Below are 20,417 nucleotides of genomic sequence, written 5' to 3'. Positions count from 1 at the left end.
ACCAGCCTAATCTCGGGAGTTGATAGGCTTGAAGTCATAAACAGCCCAATGCTTGAAGCATTGCGAAGAGCTGCTGGCAAAACGCACAAAAGTGCTGTTTGAATGAATGCTTACGAGCCTGCTGCTACCTACCATCGCTCAGTCAGACTGCTCTATCAAATCATAGACTTAATTATAACATAACACACAGAAATGCGAGCCTTAGGTCATTAATATGGTTGAATCCGGAAACTATCATTTTGAAAACAAACGTTTATTATTTCAGTGAAATACGGAACCGTTTCGTATTTTATCTAACGTGTGGCATCCATAAGTCTAAATATTCCTGTTACATTGTACAACCTTCAATGTTATGACATAATTTCGTACAATTCTGGCAAATTAGTTCGCAAAGAGCCAGGCGGCCCAAACTGTTGCATATACCCTGACTCTGCGTGCAATGAACGCAAGAGAAGTGACACAATTTCACCTGGTTAATATTGCCTGCTAACCTGGATTTCTTTTAGCTACATATGTAGGTTTAAAAATATATACTTCTGTGTATTGATTTTAAGAAAGGCATTGATGTTTATGGTTAGGTACAGTCGTGCAACGATTAAGCTTTTTTCGCAAATGCACTTTTGTTAAATCATCCCTGTTTGGCGAAGTTGGCTGTCTTTGTTAGGAAGAAATAGTCTTCACACAGTTCGCAACGAGCCAGGTGGCCCAAACTGCTGCATATACCCTGACTCTGTTGCAAGAGAAGTGACACATTTTCCCTAGTTAAAATAAATTCATGTTAGCAGGAAATATTAACTTAATATGCAGGTTTAAAAATATATACTTGTGTATTGATTTTAAGAAAGGCATTGATGTTTATGGTTAGGTTCGCGAATGCGCACCGCATTGATTATATGCAATGCAGGACACGCTAGATAACTACAAATGGTTGATGATATTACTAGTTTAACTTGTGATTATGATTGATTGATTGTTCTTTATAAGGTAAGTTTAATGCTAGCTAGCAACTTACCTTGGCTTCTTACTGCATTCGCGTAACAGGCAGGCTCCTCGTGGAGTGCTATGAGAGGCAGGTGGTTAGAGCGTTGGACTAGTTAACTGTAAGGTTGCAAGATTGAATCCCCGAGCTGACAAGGTAAAAATCTGCCGTTCTGCCCCTGAACAGGCAGTTAACCCACCGTTCCTAGGCCGTCATTGAAAATAAGAATGTGTTCTTAACTGACTTGCCTAGTTAAATAAAGGTGTAAAAAAAAGAAAATGGCCAAATCAGTGTCCAAAAATACAGATTTCCAATTATTATGAAAACTTGAAATCGGCCCTAATTAATCGGCCATTCTGATAAATCGGTCGACCTCTAGTGTAGATCGTTGAAGAAAGATGGCAATTAAATCCATTTTAATCAATCTTTGTAAAACAATGTGGAAAAAGTCAAGGGATGTGAATGCTTTCAGAAGACACTGTGTTCTGTGTCAGTACATCTCTGATGTCAGAGGATATTGAGTTCCCCAACCGCAACATTTCCTCTCATTACCGTTTCTGTTTTATCTTGAACATGTTCAATTCTGGCAAAGGCCCCATTTTTTTCAGCCCTTTTTTCTGGCTCTTTAGATGAACACAGACACTTGGTTGGCATATCTGTTGTGAGAGGCAATCTCTCAGAGACATGTCAATGTGTGTATTTTTAGATCATCATTTTTTTTTTTTTGATTTAATGAATTCATTTAATTGAATAAGGATAACTAACTATGGTAGGAGACTCTATCCTTCGTCAGCCCTCCACCGCTACCCTCCTGCTACGCCTACAGCACAGTCCCCTATATTGGCCCCTCCTGAGGGCCTGCAGTCTCTTCTGGAACCGGTCACTGGCCAGGATGTACAGCACTGGGTCCAGGCAGCTACTCACACTACACATGGCCTCAAAGAACTCATAGGAGGCATAGAGGACGTGCACGTTGGCCGGAGTCACCTGGTCGTTGATCCTCATAAACACCAGGGTCATCATCATGACGTGGTAGGGCACGAAGGACACCACAAACACCAGCAGAGCGGCGGTGATGAGCATCAGGGGCTTCCCCACCCACTGACCCCCACCACCTCTCCTCTTCCCCCGAGGGAGGCCCCGTAAAACCTGCACCGTCATCCCGTAGAAGACCAGCATGACACTGAACGGCAAGGCGAAGCCCACCAGAGTCTTGATGATGGACATGGTTTTGAATAAGACGAACGGACCCTGGATGTGGTCCATGCACACGGTCACGTTCCCCGGTCTCTGCAAGGCGAAGGTCACAAAGAGCTCGGGGATGCAGCCCAGGAAGAGGAAGATCCAGACGCAGGCGCAGCAGAGCTTGGCTTTACAAGCGTCCCACCACCTGAGGGAGCTGATGGGGTGCACGGTGCCGGCGTAGCGGTCAAAGCTGATCAGAGTGAGGAAGAAGATACTCCCGTAGATGTTGATGTTGAAGAAGATCTTCTTGAGCTGGCAAAAGATCTGGATGTCCCTGTGGAAGGACCTCTGGAGGCTGAAGTAGATGGTGAAGGGCAGGGTGAGGGTCCAGGCTGAGTCACACAGGGCCAGGTTGAGTAGGAACACGTTGCTGGTGGACAGACTGCTGGTCCTCCTGAAGCAGGTATAGTTTAGCACCGCTGCCACGTTACCCAGGATGCCCAGGGGCAGGGCAAAGGTGAAGAGGACCAAGATGACGTAGCAGTACCACTGGCCATTCTCAAACCGACTGCAGAATGCCTCCGACTGGTTCAGAGGCAGGAATGGCACTGTATGGGCTGAGGAAAGACAATAGATGGCCATTTTAAAAAACATGTTATGGGATGGGGCATTTTACAAGATCACTTAATACAGTAAAAAAACTAAATATGTCAAGTAGTATCAAGGGTGGTCTTTCATGCCATATATAATTACTTTGCATTTCAATTTATCCACATCAAGGTTATTCTAGCCAAGGTTCAGCGAGGATATACCATTATCATAAATAGATTAATGTAGAGTCGCCTGCCTGTCTGTCTCTAAACACTCTCAGCCCCGTCCACCCCCTCAGTCCTGTGCCCAGTCACCAGGAAGTGACAGCCTGGCTGTTGTACTGCATGTGCTGGGAATAATTAACCCTGGATTCCACTCCAATATGGAAACACATTGTTTGCCTTCAATCAGAGACTGGCTATTGAAGGGTAGTGTCACCAATTCGGTGCCTTTTGAGAAGTTTAACTTGGTCCCAAAAAAAACGTTTGATTTCACCTAATTTTAACATTATTTTGTAAAGAGCACATGCTCAACTTCATAAACACGTTTTTCCCATCTCGAGAGGTTAAATAAAAAAATGACTATAGTAATTGCCTATTAAGTGCCAAATAAAGTAACGGTTGACCATAACAGGGTTGACGATTTAATCTTGAATCAGCCATGAAACCCCTTTTGACAGGGGGAATTGAAGCTTGTTGTGTGGGAGTATCAATTGAATGTAAGCTTCACAAAAAAAGTGCAATTGTGAAACATTTCTAGCCTGACTATCTATTGGTAACAGAGTTGACATGTTATGCTCGACCCACTCAGTTTTCTACTCCAAAACACCCGAAAATGGCCGAACAAAGTAGAACCAGCTCACCTGCTTTTACACTATGATTTGACTATTAGATAATCAATGTTTCTTTTGATAGAAAAAAAGGAATAGTTTCACCATATTAAAAAGAGAGTTCAGTTCATGTAACAGGGATGACTTTAAAATGAGGAACAGACAGTAAAGGAACTATTAACCACATAAATCACACAAAAATATAATAATCTTATTGAATGACTTTGTCAAAGCAACCAAATAACTTTGGCTTTACAATGATAGTGAAAACTTAGAAAAATGTTGAGCTTAATTAAGTGGATTCAGTTCCTCCTTCAAGTCACAGAGGGAATCTTTGCACTTTAGCAAGTTTCTTTCATACAATTTGTTTGATTTATTGAGTTCCCCATGTGGTGTATAATAAAGGCCACTTCATTTTGATATATTAATGTAACGCTTTTCGAATTTAATAGTGGTGCACAACTTCTACTTAAAATATCAGGAGGCACTCTTTTTGTGGAATGACCCTTGTGTTGACCACACAAGCAGAAGGTGACAATTACTTTGATCACATTTAAAAAAGACTGCCAGAAGAGTTTTCTATTTTCAGAGTTGCAAAGACAAGTTCTGGTCTTCACGTGGCATACCCTCAAGGTTTTCACTATTGTGAGGTTTTTAAGTCATTTTTTTTGTTATGTGGACATGTAACATTTTTATGGGGTCTTTCACACACACTAAAAAACTTTCCAAACATACTGAAAAACATTTGATAGAAAATGAAGATTATACCCATTCAAAAGACCACATTAAACCATAAAATAGTGTTTTGGTGGCCACAAACTACAGTCATATTGGGGAAAAAAATACAATGTGTATGTATCCTTACATGTATTCATCATTTATGTATCTGAATCATAAAGTGAGTGTGAAATAATGAGAGTTCTTACCCTGTTTAATAAGCAGAGAGTTATTGATGATTGGTATCATGATGACAGGAGAGACCGTGCTTGGGTCTCAGGTCTCCTTCAGTCAGAACACCTCCACCAACTGTGTCCTTTTCATCAGTCTGGGGCTGTGACTCCCACTGTGTGTCTGTGTGTGTTTGATTGATTGCCTGCTCCAGTTTGTCACGGTGTGTTTGTATTTTAGCTGTCTGGCACCAACGTGCCTGCTTGTTAACCGACCGGATTGGAGTGGGGTTTTTTTTTTCTTCTCTCCGTCTTTTCAAATCCTGTTTTGGTGCCATGACCTTTGTTTAATGTCAAATTCTAATTCATTATTCCACTGGTCTGCTAGATTTAAACAGTGGAAACCACCGTGGTCATGCGCATATCACATTTAACGATTTCCACATCACATTTAGATGGTGGTCAGTATGAATCCTGTGTAATTGAAGAAGGAGACCTTTTTTTCTCTCCAATTCAGCACCAGTTCTGTCAGTTCTGTGGTACTGTCACTATATCACCACTAGATGGAGACAACCACACATATTTGAATTTTGATAGGCGACCAACATCTGGAGAAATGGAAGTGTGTGCGTGCCAGTGTGCATGCCTGTGTGCATGTTTGTGTGTCCAGCCTAGCTGAACAGTGTAGAAGTGGCTCATGAATCACTCGTTATCGGGCCTCTCTAAGGAGGGGAGGTGTGGTGACTCAAGGCAGTCCGCTGAATAATCTTGAATCACCCCTAGTTAAATCCTACACTGATTGGCTCCGAGAAGGGAGCTCACCACCGCGCTAGCTGGCTGCGCTGGCGACTTTAAGAGTCAGATCTGCCGGTACACACGCTGCAGAGCTGGGGTTCATTGGCACTACAGGCAATTAAGTTCATCCGTGCAAACCAATTCAATTATGGAGCTGTGATGAACCTCGAAATACCACAAACCACACTAGCTAGGCACCTGCACATCGATGCATCTACCACTTCACAACTGTTTGAATGGGGTTAAACACAATTTGGTTACAGGGAATGTAGCCAATTTAATCTTATACAGTACATGGCGCTTTATGTAGTAGAGACCTTAATTTGTCTGCTGTATTAACGGCTGTATAAGAATGCATTGCAGTATGAAAACCCAGGGCAACGCCTGAAGAGACAGAAGTGTCATTCATTATGGTCGTAAAACTGCATTCGGGGACTCCACCTCTCTGAGGCAGTCGCAGCGGCTTTGGTTTTATGGGGAGAATGAGGTGAGCGAGCTGAGATTGAACAGCATGTAAGGCGTTCAGAGAGAGGGAGCATGGCCTTGTGGTAATGGGGAAATAAATGGAGCAGTTGTGTCCTGTCTCGAACGTCTGAGTATTGACACAACAAAACACTACCCCCAGGGGCTGTATCTCTGACTGGGGGAGACCAAAACAAAGAGTTGTGCCTGAGAGCATGGTGCTGCTATGCTGGTATCGGCGCTGGCTGAGCTTTCTGAGGGGAAATCAGAAGGAGCGAAAGCCTGCTGCTTGTGTTAGCAACAGTACGGCCTCCCTGTGGGGAAAGAGGACTTGGGGTCAGGGCCAATGACACGGGACAGACTGGCATTGTACTGTATGAGCACCGAGCAGCAGGAGGGAGATGGAACATTCTGTTATACACACTAGCTACAGTTTGATTATACATATCCAATGAATTATAATTTTCTGTTTTGCAGTGACGTTGGTTTAAGCCACTGCTTGCAACATGTGTATGATTAGTGTTGTGTTGTCATATGGATTCAGTTGCTTGGTTGACATCTATTCCTATTATTGCCACAAATAACATTTCATCTGATATAGATGGCAGTCACAATGATACGAACTGTGCACTTAGTTGATCGTTTTGTGAGCAACGCAGTCCATCCTTGCATTAGCTAAACCGATCGATTCATTCAAATCCAGAAGAACAGTGGTGTAATGGAATTTCATCAACTGTATAGAGGATCTCTGGCACCAGAGGCCTGCTGTGATTATGTATTCAGGGCAGAAGGTGGACTATCTGAATCAATCTCATGCTCTAGCAGAGAGATCTTTCCTAGTAATTTGATTCCCAACCAGAAGAATGGAAAAACACCACAGGTCATAAATGTCTGCATAATCAATCTAATCATGCTGAACTGTCCTCGTGGAACACAAGCCAGCCAGCCAGCCAGCCAGCCAGCCAGCCAGAACACAACAGGGTCTCAGTCAGATTGCTGAAAAGAGTTTGTGGAAAACATGATGTGGTCTGTGATATACCAAAGAGCACCGACCAGTGATATTCTCTGACTTTATGTACTAAACAGGTACCATTTTTAGAACACTCAAGTTCATTTGGCAAGGCTTAGTTCATCACCAAAATAAATTGCAGTGAAAATCTGTTTGAAAGGAGGACATGGCGCTTCAGAATGGTCTTTAATCAACTGTTGAATTTGAAACAGGGGAATTACTATCAGAATCCAAATGAATCAATCAAAGATTAAAAAATGGCAATCCCTCAGCCATAGTCATAACAGGCAGAATCTGCACTGCTCTGTTCAGAATCACTGGAAGCAGCAGATAAGGAGATTCAATTGTATTATCCATGGAACCTCTGGCCCAGGAAATGCATCAATCGAAGGAAATAACACCAATATCTCTCAAGTCTACTGACAATTTCATTTCATTATACGCAGACAATATTTTACTCTATCTAGACAATGTATCTCAATCGCTCCCAAACGCATTGAAGATCATATATACATTTAGCTTAATCTCAAATTCTAAAATGAATCTAACCAAGTTAGCCCTACTGCCTCTCAAGACCCCGATGGAGGATGGACTCCATCTCTACTCATGGAACCCCAATCGTTTCCCATTTTAAATATTTGGGAGTATATATATTTCCTTAATTAAATAAAACCATTGGCAGAAACTTTAACAGAACGCTCAAGTCAGACGGGCACATCGCGCACAGCTCCCGAGCATACTACTCGCCAATGTCCAGTCTCTTGACAAGGTAGACGAAATCCGAGCAAGGGTTGCCTTCCAGAGAGACATCAGAGACTGGACATCAGAGACTTGTTTCATGGAAACATGGCTCACTCGAGACACGCTATCTGAGTCGCTACAGCCACCTGGTTTCTTCACACATCGCGCCGACAGAAACAAGCATCTCTCTGGTAAGAAGAATGGCGGGGGTGTATGCCTTATGATTAACGAGACGTGGTGTGATCATAACAACATACAGGAACTCAAGTCCTTTTGTTCACCTGACTTTCCTGAATTCCTCACAATCAAATGCCGACCCTGAAAGAACTTAATTGGACTGGTAACCACATATCCTGAGGCTGCATTTATTGTAGCCGGGGATTTTAACAAGGCTAATCTGAAAACAAGGCTCTCCAAAGTCTATCAGCATATCGATTGTGCTACCATGGCTGGCAAAACCCTAGACCACTGTTATTCTAACTTCCGCGACGCATATAAGGCCCTCCACCGCCCTCCCTTCGGAAAAGCTGACCACGACTCCATTTTGTTGCTCGAGACCCTGGGTCTCGACCCCGCCCTGTGCAACTGGGTCCTGGACTTCCTGATGGGCCGCCCCAGGTGATGAGGGTAGGTAACAACATCTCCACCCTGCTGATCCTCAACACTTGGGCCCCACAAGGGTGCATTCTCAGCCCTCTCCTGTACTCCCTGTTCACCCACGACTGCGTGGCCATGCACGCCTCCAACTTAATCATCAAGTTTGCAGACGACACGGCAGTGGTAGGCTTGATTACCAACAACGACGAGACGGCCTACAGGGAGGAGGTGAGGGCCCTCGGAGTGTGGTGTCAAGAAAATAACCTCTCAATGTGAACAAAACAAAGGAGATGATCGTGGACTTCAGGAAACAGCAGAGGGAGCAGCCCCCAATCTACATTGACGGGACAGTAGTGGAGAGGGTGGAGAGTTTTAAGTTCCTCGGCGTACACATCACGGACAAACTTAAATGGTCCACCCACACAGACAGCGTGGTGAAGAAGTCACAGCTGCGCCTCTTCAACCTCAGGAGGCTGAAGAAATTTGGCTTGTCACCAAAACACTCACAAACTTTTACAGATGCACTTTCGAGAGCATCCTTTCGGGCTGTATCACCGCCTGGTAATGCAGCTGCTCCCATAACCGGAAGGCTATCCAGAGGGTAGTGAGGTCTGCACAACGCATCACCGGGTGCAAACTACCTGCCCTCCAGGACACCTACACCACCCGATGTCACAGGAAGGCCATAAAGATTATCAAGGACAACAACCACCCGAGCCACTGCCTGTTGACCCCGCTATCATCCAGAATGCGAGGTCAGTACAGGTGCATCAAAGCTGGGACCGAGAGGCTGAAAAACAGCTTCTATCTCAAGGTCATCAGACTGTTAAACAGCCATCACTAACATTGAGTGGCTGCTGCCAACATACTGAATCAACTCCAGCCACTTTAATAATGGAAATATTTATGTAATCAATTTATCACTAGCCACTTTATATTATATAATGTTTACTTACCCTACATTACTCATCTCATATGTATATACTGTACACTATACCATCTACTGCATCTTGCCATCTTGTTGTAATTAAATGTATCACTAGCCACTTTAAACAATGACACTTTATATAATGTTCTCATACCCTACATTACTCATCTAATATGTATATACTGTATGCTATACCATCTACTGCATCTTGCCATCTTGATGTAATGTATCTTGATGTAACACTTGCATTAACACCTGCTAACCATGTGTATGTGACAAATACATTTGATTTGATTTTGATTTGATTTCAATCTGAACTCAATAGATGGAAAAATATCCCAGTTACTTTAACCTGAAGAATATCTATTGTCAAAATGAATATTGCCACGGCTGAATTTCTGTAGGTCAATTCTTCCAATGGCTCCCCCTTCTGGCTGTTGAGATAAAATTCATAGTGCAATTTTAAAATGTACAGTTAAAGTCGGAAGTTTACATACACTTATGTTGGAGTCATTAAAACTCGTTTTTCAACCACTCCACAAATGTCTTGTTAACAAACTATAGTTTTGGCAAGTCAGTTAGGACATCTACTTTGTGCATGACACAAGTCATTTTTCCAACAATGGTTTACATACAGATTATTTCACTTGTAATTCACTGTATCACAATTGTGCGAGCAAGGAGGCCTACAAATCTGACTCGGTTACACCAGCTCTTGTCAGGAGGAATAGGCCAAAATTCACCCAAATTATTGTGGGAAGCTTGTGGAACACTACCTGAAATGTTTGACCCAAGTTAAACAATTTAAAGGCAATGCTACCAAATACTAATTGAGTATATGTAAACTTCTGACCCACTGGGAATGTGATGAAAGAAATAAAAGCTGAAAGAAATAATTCTCTCTACTATTATTCTGACATTTCACATTCTTAAAATAAAGTGGTGATCCTAACTGACCTAAGACAGGAAATTCTTGCTAGGATTCAATGTCAGGAATTGTGAAAAACTGAGTTTAAATCTATTTGGCTAAGGTGTATGTGAACTTCCGACTTCAACTGTATATGGCAAGGCAAACGATCCCAGAAAAAAATGAATAAGTATACAAAGAGGGAAAGACTAAAGAGGACTAAATGCACAACACTTTAAAGTGTATATTCAGGCTTTAGCGTTGCACACCATCCTGAATTGGTTTAGACATGACTCTTCTGGCTGAGTATTGAGCAAAATATTGTGTGTCCTATTACCCTGGAAGAGGTGGTCTTCACTGATATATCCCATAAACTACTCTTTAATCCTATTATTGCTCGCACTATTTCTGTTAGAAAAACAATGTAACTGGGAATCAAACTGGCATATCCATGCCTCAATATTTCACAATAATGCCTTGAGGCCTTTTGTATCCCTCTAATGGTCCAAATGCGGAATCCGTACCCTTATCAATATCATGGACAGTAATGGTTTTGGAACATTCCAAGATTTGAAAGATACATACACATTACCAGGCAACACATGTGTTATATTTACAATTTAGGTCAGCTATGCTGGCCTATGGAGTTCCTTGGGAAATACAGAAACATCCAATGATGGGATGTATAAATAAATGATCTGGGCTCCCGAAAGCACTGATCTCTATAATATATAAACAACTTTAGAAAGCTCACATTCTGAGCTAACCATTCAAAAAGTATGGCCCACAGATGAAATGTAAAAATATGACCTTGGTATCCTGTAATCCAGACTATCAATTGTTCACAGACAATAGTTCACAGACTGTATTTAGCACCAGAAGAAAGTTTTAAGATCAAATTGGCCACGGCTGTTCACTGTGTCCCCTAAATCAGGTAGGCACAGGGAGTTCAGGTAGGCACAGGGAGTTCAGGTAGTCACAGGGAGTTCAGGTAGGCACAGGGAGTACCTTGTAGTTAAATGCTTCTGGGGAAAAGTTACAAAATTAATTTGGAAGTGCATGAATTGAAATATTCAATGCTTTCCATCTATTATGTTACTTAACGTTGATAGTCCCTTGAATCTCAAAGAAGATTACTGCTGACAGGCAGCACTCCTGCAAAAAACATGTTGACTCTAAGATGGCTATCTTTAAATGGATTTATTATATTTTTGGGGGAACCTGTAACTATGAAAAAAAGATAGAAAAATGACAAAACTAAATAAAAAGTTGGTCACAAAAAAAGAATGATCTTTAATCATAATTACAATACTTAAAGGGTGAGTTTCTAACAGATGGAATGGTTATTGATGTGTATGAACATAGCCCATACTTTCATCATATGTCCTGGTTCAGTGTTGCATCTAAAACGGTACCATTTTCCCAATTCCCTATATAGTGCACTTCTTTTGACCAGGGGCCCTGGTAAAAAGTACCCTGGTCAAAAGTAGTGCACTATATAGGGAACAGGGTGCCATTTGGGACACAACCACTGACTGACTGAGGGAATAGACTACCCTGTGAATGGAGCCTGCCACTGAACAGGTGTCTTTTCCTCATGCCCTCATATAGGTCGTTATCTGCGTCTGAAAATGTTCCGTGAGGATCACGGCTCCTGGATGACCATGTTCTTCAGCACCATCCTCTTCCTCTTCATCTTCTCACACATCTACAACCTGATCCTCCTGATGGCAGGAAGCATGGGGTAAGCCACTCAATGTCTCATTCTCTCACTGCTTTCATTTGTTAGAACCTCTCTCTCTCTCTCCGAGTTAACCGTGTGATAGATCCAAACGTCTCACCTGAGCGGAGGCTCAGTCTCAGTCTGATCAATCACGTCGAGACTTTGAGTCGCGGTTGGAGGAGATGGAGTGAAGGGAGGGCACCTGAAAGCTCAACTTCAGCTCCACCATAACACTTCAATGATGATTAGGTCGGCCATCTTGGTTTATTGATTACATCAGTCAAGATGGCTTCCCCTTTACCTTCTACTCCACTGGTTTACCTACACTTAGTGGGTAACCAGCTGCAGAGCTATGTCAGTCACACACATCAAGCCAGTGACAGGAATCCATTTGAGCATTTTGATGTGGCAGTCAGTCTGAGATAGAAAATGTATCCTTTTATCCAGCCAGCTGCGAGGTCGAGGGCTCATGATTTACCATGTGTTTGTTTTGGTTGTATAACATTCACATGGCACAAGCTGTTGCTAACACAAGCTGTTGCTAACACAAGCTGTTGCTAACACAAGCTGTTGCTAAAACAAGCTATTGCTAAAACAAGCTAACACAAGCTATTGCTAACACAAGCTGTGATTTGAAGTAGCCTGGCCTTAATAAGATCAGTCATATAACACATTTCAATAAGCAACAAAAGCACTCCGCCATCCATAAGGTTGGACAAGCCGGTTAATATTGCCAGCGGTAAGGTGTTGTTGTTCTATACAGGGGAGGGGAATATGCTTGTATAATCAGGCTATCAGTCACACTGGCCAGAGCTGGGACAGTGACATCCATCATGTCTGCTCTTTCTGGTTGATTGAGGAAGGGAAACGCAAAGACTCATGGCTGAGCGGAACAGCAAGTCTGATGATACGATAAATGTTGCCCGCTCAGGAAAAAGTTTACATTTACAGTCTCTCTGAGTGTGTCTGTCACAAAGATGATTTCTCTTTACCACTCTCCTATTTCATGCTTTCACATGTCCAATATAGTGCCTGTACTGCCTTGAGCAGTGACAGAAGTGTGTGTCTGTGCATGTCTATGGGAGGGCTGGGCGATATTCCCTTTTTTTTAAAATAGTATGCTGGTATTGGTTTGTTTTATGTTTCTGAATAATACAAGTTCTAAATATGTTTTATGAGTAGTGCATGAGCCTTGAATGGCAACAAATTAATGCATTTTATGTGATTTTAATGGGCTTTCTCCATTCTGATGGTTTTAAAACAGTGAACTAGTGCAATTTGTTGAACTTTTAATTTAATTTAGCACTGTATCTTAATATTGTTATAGACTGTATTGTAAAAATCCAGTATACACTGAGTGTACAAAACATTAAGAACATAATATTGAGTTGCATGACCCTGGTCAGTCCATGTCATGGAAAGAGCAAGTGTTCATAATCATTTGTACACTCAGTGTATATCACCCAGCCTTAGTCTATTGGATGTGTGTTCTAATAGCTGCTGTCTTGAGACCTTTACCGTATTTTGGTGGCCATCTTTCTGTTGGAGTCTGAGAGCATGTCATCCTACTACACCATGGGAATAATCACTTAGTCCTCACTGTGAGTGATGGAGCCTGAGCACTGAAAGAACAGGGATACGGTGCAGACATAACGAGCTAGGCACTTTCAATTGGTCATGTCAACTAGACATAACAATGAATAGTCCTTCAGACATTTCAAAGTGCCTCTGAAATGAGAGTTCCAATGACATTACCTAGCCATTTCAGGCTGTAAGCTTCTAATTAGAAAGATAGATGGTGCTGTTGTAAAGCAAGTGAACGCATCCAGCCAGCAGCCCGCCAAGAGGCAGTAGGAGCCATCAGAACGCCAAGAGGCAGTAGGAGCCATCAGCCCACCAAGAGGCAGTAGGAGCCATCAGCCCGCCAAGAGGCAGTAGGAGCCATAAGCCCGCCAAGAGGCAGTAGGAGCCATAAGCCCGCCAAGAGGCAGTAGGAGCCATCAGCCCGCCAAGAGGCAGTAGGAGCCATCAGCCCGCCAAGAGGCAGTAGGAGCCATCAGCCCGCCAAGAGGCAATAGGAGCCATCAGAACGCCAAGAGGGAGTAGGAGCCATCAGCCCGCCAAGAGGCAATAGGAGCCATCAGAACGCCAAGAGGCAATAGGAGCCATCAGAACGCCAAGAGGCAGTAGGAGCCATCAGAACGCCAAGAGGCAGTAGGAGCCATCAGACTGCCAAGAGGCAGTAGGAGCCATCAGACCGCCAAGAGGCAGTAGGAGCCATCAGCCCGCCAAGAGGCAGTAGGGGCCATCAGCCCGCCAAGAGGCAGTAGGAGCCATCAGCTCGCCAAGAGGCAGTAGGAGTCATCAGCTCGCCAAGAGGCAGTAGGAGCCATCAGCTCGCCAAGAGGCAGTAGGAGCCATCAGCTCGCCAAGAGGCAGTAGGAGCCAGCCCGCCCTTTCTCTGCTCTACTCCTCTACTTTTTCTCCTGACTGTTCTGTTCCCTGCTCCTCCTCTGTGTCTTCTGAAGGCCAGGGCTCTGCCAGAGACGATTAGTGTTTACATCTCTGTTGAAGACGGACCTGTAAGAGCAGTGTTTTCACACTCTGCCAGGCAGGACCGGGATGCACCTCAGATGAGATGGGCTCGAGGCTCTGAATGGAGCCAATGCAGCAATTATCCGAGAGGGGAGGGAAGGAGAGAAGGAGGAGGAAGGATGGTGCAGTAAAACTTAAGTCTTTTGAACCATGTCCAAATCTTTTCTGCATCCGTCTTTCCCGTTCCTTCACTCAATATGAGGTCGTTGTAATTTTACTGAGGCAAAGCATAAAAGAGAAGTACTATAACATCCCACTGTGGTGTTTAGGATAGGAAGCCTCTGGGTGGGAATGAATTCTATTTTCCCTTTTCTTTTTTGTTCAGAGAGGACAAGGCACAGTTATTGCCAAGACTGTGTTAAGTCTATCTGCTGGCATTGGTCTGCCTCAGAATAATTATGTCTTTGAGAAAACACACCATGATGCCTTGCGCTCTGCAGCCAACCGCGATGGAGCGCTGTGGGAGACGTTGCTCGGCTGGTCTGCCCCCACATACCACATATTGTTCCCATCTCACACCCATCTGAAGAAGTCCGTGTGTGTGGCTGTGGGGGAGGTGTGTCTGTCTCCTGCTATCTCTCTGACCTGTCACTGTGTGCTGTCCCTGACCCCAAGCTCATTGAGATGCTTTCATTTCTTGGACCTTTCAGACTGCACTGAGTTTGATTCAACGGCAGGAATATATTCACTCGAAATGACCTATTGTTACTTATTCAAATCGAGTAATAAAAAAGATGCTAAATGATGAGAGCGACATGTCTTTACCTCGATGTTAAATGTGTCCATCAGGATTTAGAGCTGTCCAGACTAGGGATTAACATGGGTAACCAGGATCAGGATTTAGAGCTCTCCAGACTAGGGATTAACATGGGTAACCAGGATCAGGATTTAGAGCTCTCCAGACTAGGGATTAACATGGGTAACCAGGATCAGGATTTAGAGCTCTCTAGACTAGGGATTAACATGGGTAACAAGGATCAGGATTTAGAGCTGTCCAGACTAGGGATTAACATGGGTAACCAGGATCAGGATTTAGAGCTGTCCAGACTAGGGATTAACAAGGGTAACCAGGATTTAGAGCTGTCCAGACTATGGATTAACATGGGTAACCAGGATCAGGATTTAGAGCTGTCTAGACTAGGGATTAACATGGGTAACCAGGATCAGGATTAAGAGCTCTCCAGACTAGGGATTAACATGGGTAACCAGGATCAGGATTTAGAGCTCTCCAGACTAGGGATTAACATGGGTAACCAGGATCAGGATTTAGAGCTCTCTAGACTAGGGATTAACATGGGTAACAAGGATCAGGATTTAGAGCTGTCCAGACTAGGGATTAACATGGGTAACCAGGATCAGGATTTAGAGCTGTCCAGACTAGGGATTAACAAGGGTAACCAGGATTTAGAGCTGTCCAGACTATGGATTAACATGGGTAACCAGGATCAGGATTTAGAGCTGTCTAGACTAGGGATTAACATGGGTAACCAGGATCAGGATTAAGAGCTCTCCAGACTAGGGATTAACATGGGTAACCAGGATCAGGATTTAGAGCTCTCCAGACTAGGGATTAACATGGGTAACCAGGATCAGGATTTAGAGCTCTCCAGACTAGGGATTAACATGGGTAACCAGGATCAGGATGTAGAGCTCTCCAGACTAGGGATTAACATGGGTAACCAGGATCCCGGAACTGTCGCGGGAACACTTCACATTTCCCGAAAAAATGTAAAAACAAGAGCCGGGAAATTACAACATCTTGTTCCAATGTCGGCACTAATGCAGACCCTACACAACATGTGCACCATAAGATTAGCAGAAAATTCAATAGCACATTATCCAAACAGGTTGTCGAATGGAAGCCTAGCGTATTTAGTTTACACAAAGTCGCCATAAATTCAAGCGCACGCATAGTTGACACTGCCGGACTGCACACATGACCCGATTGCAGTTACAGTTTTTCTCAATTGGTAAAACACAATTTCTGAAACCTTGCTCCATTTCCTGAAAACATTAAACACAAAACCTCATCTTCAAGCACTATTTACATAACCTCTGACTCCTCTTGCAAAATGAAACATTCGCCTCAAAACAGTTTTACCTGTGTTCAAAATCAAACACTGCTCTCAAATCATAAACAAAGTGATCAAAATGATATACACTCTCAAGCAGTCAGTAAACAATACGCCGAAAAATAGAAAACACATTGTTCGAAACATACAATTCTCAGGGAGAAGTACATTTTTAATCAAAATTGTTTAAGGTCTTGACAACAGACTGCATAATTAGCTAAATGAGTCCAGGCAACTGAGAACTTTGTACAGCCAGTGGGTTTGAGTGTTTTAGCAATTGAGAAAAACTGTAATAAATACCCTACAGGACACCCTACAGTAGGCCTATAGCTTATACAATAATGTGTGCCTCTGAGCTGTCATTGTGACTCTTCAGACAGTCACAAATTTGATAGGCCTATGCACAATTCACAGACATTAAAGAGAGGCATGAGGGTCAATTATATCTTCTCCTGTCTTAGAGCCTAGGCTATTTTCCTATCAAGACCCAATCGTATTGAAACCCACAACCGTGACTCCTGTCATGCATGAGAATTCCTAACTAGGTTGTAATCTTTAATATTTGCATCATGTTTTTGAGAGAGAGAGAGAGAGAGAGAGAGAGAAAATATTTCCCATGCCGGTAAATTTAAAAAAAACATAGGCCTACAAAACATTAGAACACCTGCTCTTTCCATGACACAGACTGACCAGGTGAAAGCTATGATCCCTTTTGATGTCACTTAAATCCACGTCAATCAGTGTAGATGAAGGGGAGGAGATTTTTAAACCATGAGACAATTGAGACATGGATTGTGAATGTGTGCCATTCAGAGGGTGAATGGGCAAGTCATAAGATTTCAGTGCTTTTGAACGGGGTATGTTAGAAGGTTTGTGTCACCGGTTTGTGGCAAGAACTGCAAAGCGGTCGAGTTTTTCACGCTCAACAGTTTCCCGTGTGTATCAAGAATGGTCAACCACCCAAAGGACATCCAGCCAACTTGACACAACTGTGGGAAAGATTGAAGTCAACATGGGCCAGCATCCCTGTGGAACTCTTTCGACACCTTGTTAGAGGCCATGCCACAACGTTTGAGGCTGTGCAACTCAATATTAGGAAGGTTCCTAATGTTTTGTACACTCAGTGTATATTAGGCCTATGCAAATCAACAAATGCCTTCATGGTCCTCTTCCTCAACATCCTGATCTGCTATGAGCCTGACCTTATCAGAGCTGTCAGCGGCCTCCTCTGTAGGGACTCCAGTAAGCGTACCTGCTTTTGTCTCCATCCATCTTTACCTACACAAAATACAGTGCCTTGAGAAAGTATTCGGCCCCCAAAATTATTCAGCCCCTTTACTTTCAGTGCAGCAAACTCTCTCCAGAAGTTCAGTGAGGATCTCTGAATGATCCAATGTTGACCTAAATGACTAATGATGATAAATACAATCCACCTGTGTGTAATCAAGTCTCCGTATAAATGCACCTGCACTGTGATAGTCTCAGAGGTCCGTTAAAAGCGCAGAGAGCATCATGAAGAACAAGGAACACACCAGGCAGGTCCGAGATACTGTTGTGAAGAAGTTTAAAGCCGGATTTGGATACAAAAATATTTCCCAAGCTTTAAACATCCCAAGGAGCACTGTGCAAGCGATAATATTGAAATGGAAGGAGTATCAGACCACTGCAAATCTACCAAGACCTGGCCGTCCCTCTAAACTTTCAGCTCATACAAGGAGAAGATTGATCAGAGATGCAGCCAAGAGGCCCATGATCACTCTGGATGAACTGCAGAGATCTACAGCTGAGGTGGGAGACTCTGTCCATAGGACAACAATTAGTCGTATATTGCACAAATCTGGCCTTTATGGAAGAGTGGCAAGAAGAAAGCCATTTCTTAAAGATATCCATAAAAAGTGTTGTTTAAAGTTTGCCACAAGCCACCTGGGAGACACACCAAACATGTGGAAGAAGGTGCTCTGGTCAGATGAAACCAAAATTTAACTTTTTGGCAACAATGCAAGACGTTATGTTTGGCGTAAAAGCAACACAGCTGAACACACCATCCCCACTGTCAAACATGGTGGTGGCAGCATCATGGTTTGGGCCTGCTTTTCTTCAGCAGGGACAGGGAAGATGGTTCAAATTGATGGGAAGATGGATGGAGCCAAATACAGGACCATTCTGGAAGAAAACCTGATGGAGTCTGCAAAAGACCTGAGACTGGCACGGAGATTTGTCTTCCAACAAGACAATGATCCAATACATAAAGCAAAATCTACAATGGAATGGTTCAAAAATAAACATATCCAGGTGTTAGAATGGCCAAGTCAAAGTCCAGACCTGAATCCAATCGAGAATCTGTGGAAAGAACTGAAAACTGCTGTTCACAAATGCTCTCCATCCAACCTCACTGAGCTCGAGCTGTTTTGCAAGGAGGAATGGGAAAAAATTTAGGTCTCTCGATGTGCAAAACTGATAGAGACATACCCCAAGCGACTTACAGCTGTAATCGCAGCAAAAGGTGGCGCTACAAAGTATTAACTTAAGGGGGCTGAATAATTTTGCACGCCCAATTTTTCAGTTTTTGATTTGTTCAAAAAGTTTGAAATATCTAATAAATGTCGTTCCACTTCATGATTGTGTCCTACTTGTTGTTGATTCTTCACAAAAAAATACAGTTTTATATCTTTATGTTTGAAGCCTGAAATGTGGCAAAAGGTCGCAAAGTTCAAGGGGGCCGAATACTTTCGCAAGGCACTGTATATAAAGTTATATCGTAATTAGTTGCCTTGTTTCATAAATCGATAACGAGTACTATAAAAAAAACAACGTTTTGAGTCGCTAAAGGGCTGTAGACTAACCAGAATGACCTTATTGGACTTGCACCAAACACCTTCACAATAGGCTCATCCATCACATGGGATGTGTCTGCAGAGTTATGTCAATGAGGTGGTTGGTTTTCAATTGGCTAAAACTGATCACGTGGTTTGTGCAGGCTGAAATATGGTGCGTTGGGATGCTGTCGGAGACTTTTGAACTTTTGTAGCAAGCAATCGTTGTTACACCCCTATAATTACGGACTGCAGTTACCACTAGTTACATGTTGTTACAGTGTAACTATGAATGATTACAATTAAACACAATACCTGTTACAGTTGTAATTAATAATTGACATATGTAATTGCACTGTAATAACGACACCTTGAAATTAAGCGTTACCTTTTTTTAATGTAACTTTCAGATTAGGGAGCTGTTTGCATGAAAGCAGAGGAGTGTGACCGCCCAGGGATTTTGATGCCCTTCACCGGCGCTCGGTCACGCCGCCCAATCCCATTCTGACATCTTACGCCACCATTACCGGCAGAGAGCAGGCCCTAATTAGGCAGTGTTATTGGATTAAGACAGCCCAGTGTGTGGCTCCTCTCACATTAATCATGCCTAATGTGGATGAGCGGGGACCCTGCTGGAGCCAGGCGACACCACTGCATGGGACGGAAGGAGGGGAGGGGGGGGGGGCTGCGTGGCTCTTTTTCTCCTCACCCTTTAGAGGGAGGGGGAGGGGGATGAAGGGACTAGAGGCAGATGACTGCAGCCACCCACTTGACTGAGCAGGGTTATAGCGACACATAAGAGCCTTGTCTCTGTTCACCACCATCATTCTGTGTTCCTCTGTGCAAGTCCCTGTCTGTCTATCTGTCTGTCTAGCTGAGCGGGCGTAATGCCAGAGTCTTATTTAAAAGGCAGAATAAATGGCATGTAATGGTATTTATGTTCCCTCCTGTTGATCGCACTGAGAGAGATGGGAGAGATTCCCAGAGTACTGGCGGCGTGACCGTGCAAACATGACCATGACCAGGGGTTGGCGAGACCTCGATGCTAAGTGTGCACCATGAACTGCTGCTCATGTTGTTGTGGTAAATAAAACACACAAACTCTCACTATTACTCTCTTTCTCTCTTTCTCACATACACCTATAAAGCAGATTTGTTTGTAGTAGCACAGGTGTAGTATTGTCTAGTGTTTATTATTTTAGCTGGGGGTATATTTGCATTGACCCCCTCCCCCCTTACCTATGCTACTCTCTGTTTATTATCTATGCATAGTCACTTAAAAAAATAATTATATGTATATATAT

General features: G+C 43.2%; 2 protein-coding genes across 3 annotated transcripts in view; one reads left to right on the top strand and one right to left on the bottom strand.

Annotated features, from left to right (window-relative positions):
- tmem117 (transmembrane protein 117) overlaps window positions 1–20,417 on the top strand; it is a 64,571-nt gene that overhangs the window by 16,459 nt on the left and 27,695 nt on the right. For both annotated transcript variants that reach the window (XM_021568019.3, XM_021568010.3), the window contains exon 3: window positions 11,522–11,654. In XM_021568019.3, the coding sequence (XP_021423694.3) occupies window positions 11,522–11,654 (133 nt within the window). The remainder of the gene's footprint in view (window positions 1–11,521; window positions 11,655–20,417) is intronic.
- On the bottom strand, window positions 1,693–4,954 carry LOC149985183 (P2Y purinoceptor 1-like). The gene is made up of 2 exons (XM_090204529.1): window positions 4,511–4,954; window positions 1,693–2,781 (listed from the first exon to the last, which is right to left on the bottom strand). Exons 1-2 carry the CDS (start codon window positions 4,548–4,550, stop codon window positions 1,769–1,771), a joined length of 1,053 nt encoding a protein of 350 aa, XP_090060655.1. The 5' UTR covers window positions 4,551–4,954; the 3' UTR covers window positions 1,693–1,768.

Source organism: Oncorhynchus mykiss, chromosome 2 (genome assembly GCF_057628025.1).
Source record: "Oncorhynchus mykiss isolate SJ-2025 chromosome 2, ASM5762802v1, whole genome shotgun sequence".
Classification (NCBI taxonomy): Eukaryota; Metazoa; Chordata; class Actinopteri; order Salmoniformes; family Salmonidae; genus Oncorhynchus; species Oncorhynchus mykiss.
Note: the sequence above shows the minus strand (reverse complement) of the source record. Positions and strands in the feature narration are given on the sequence as shown.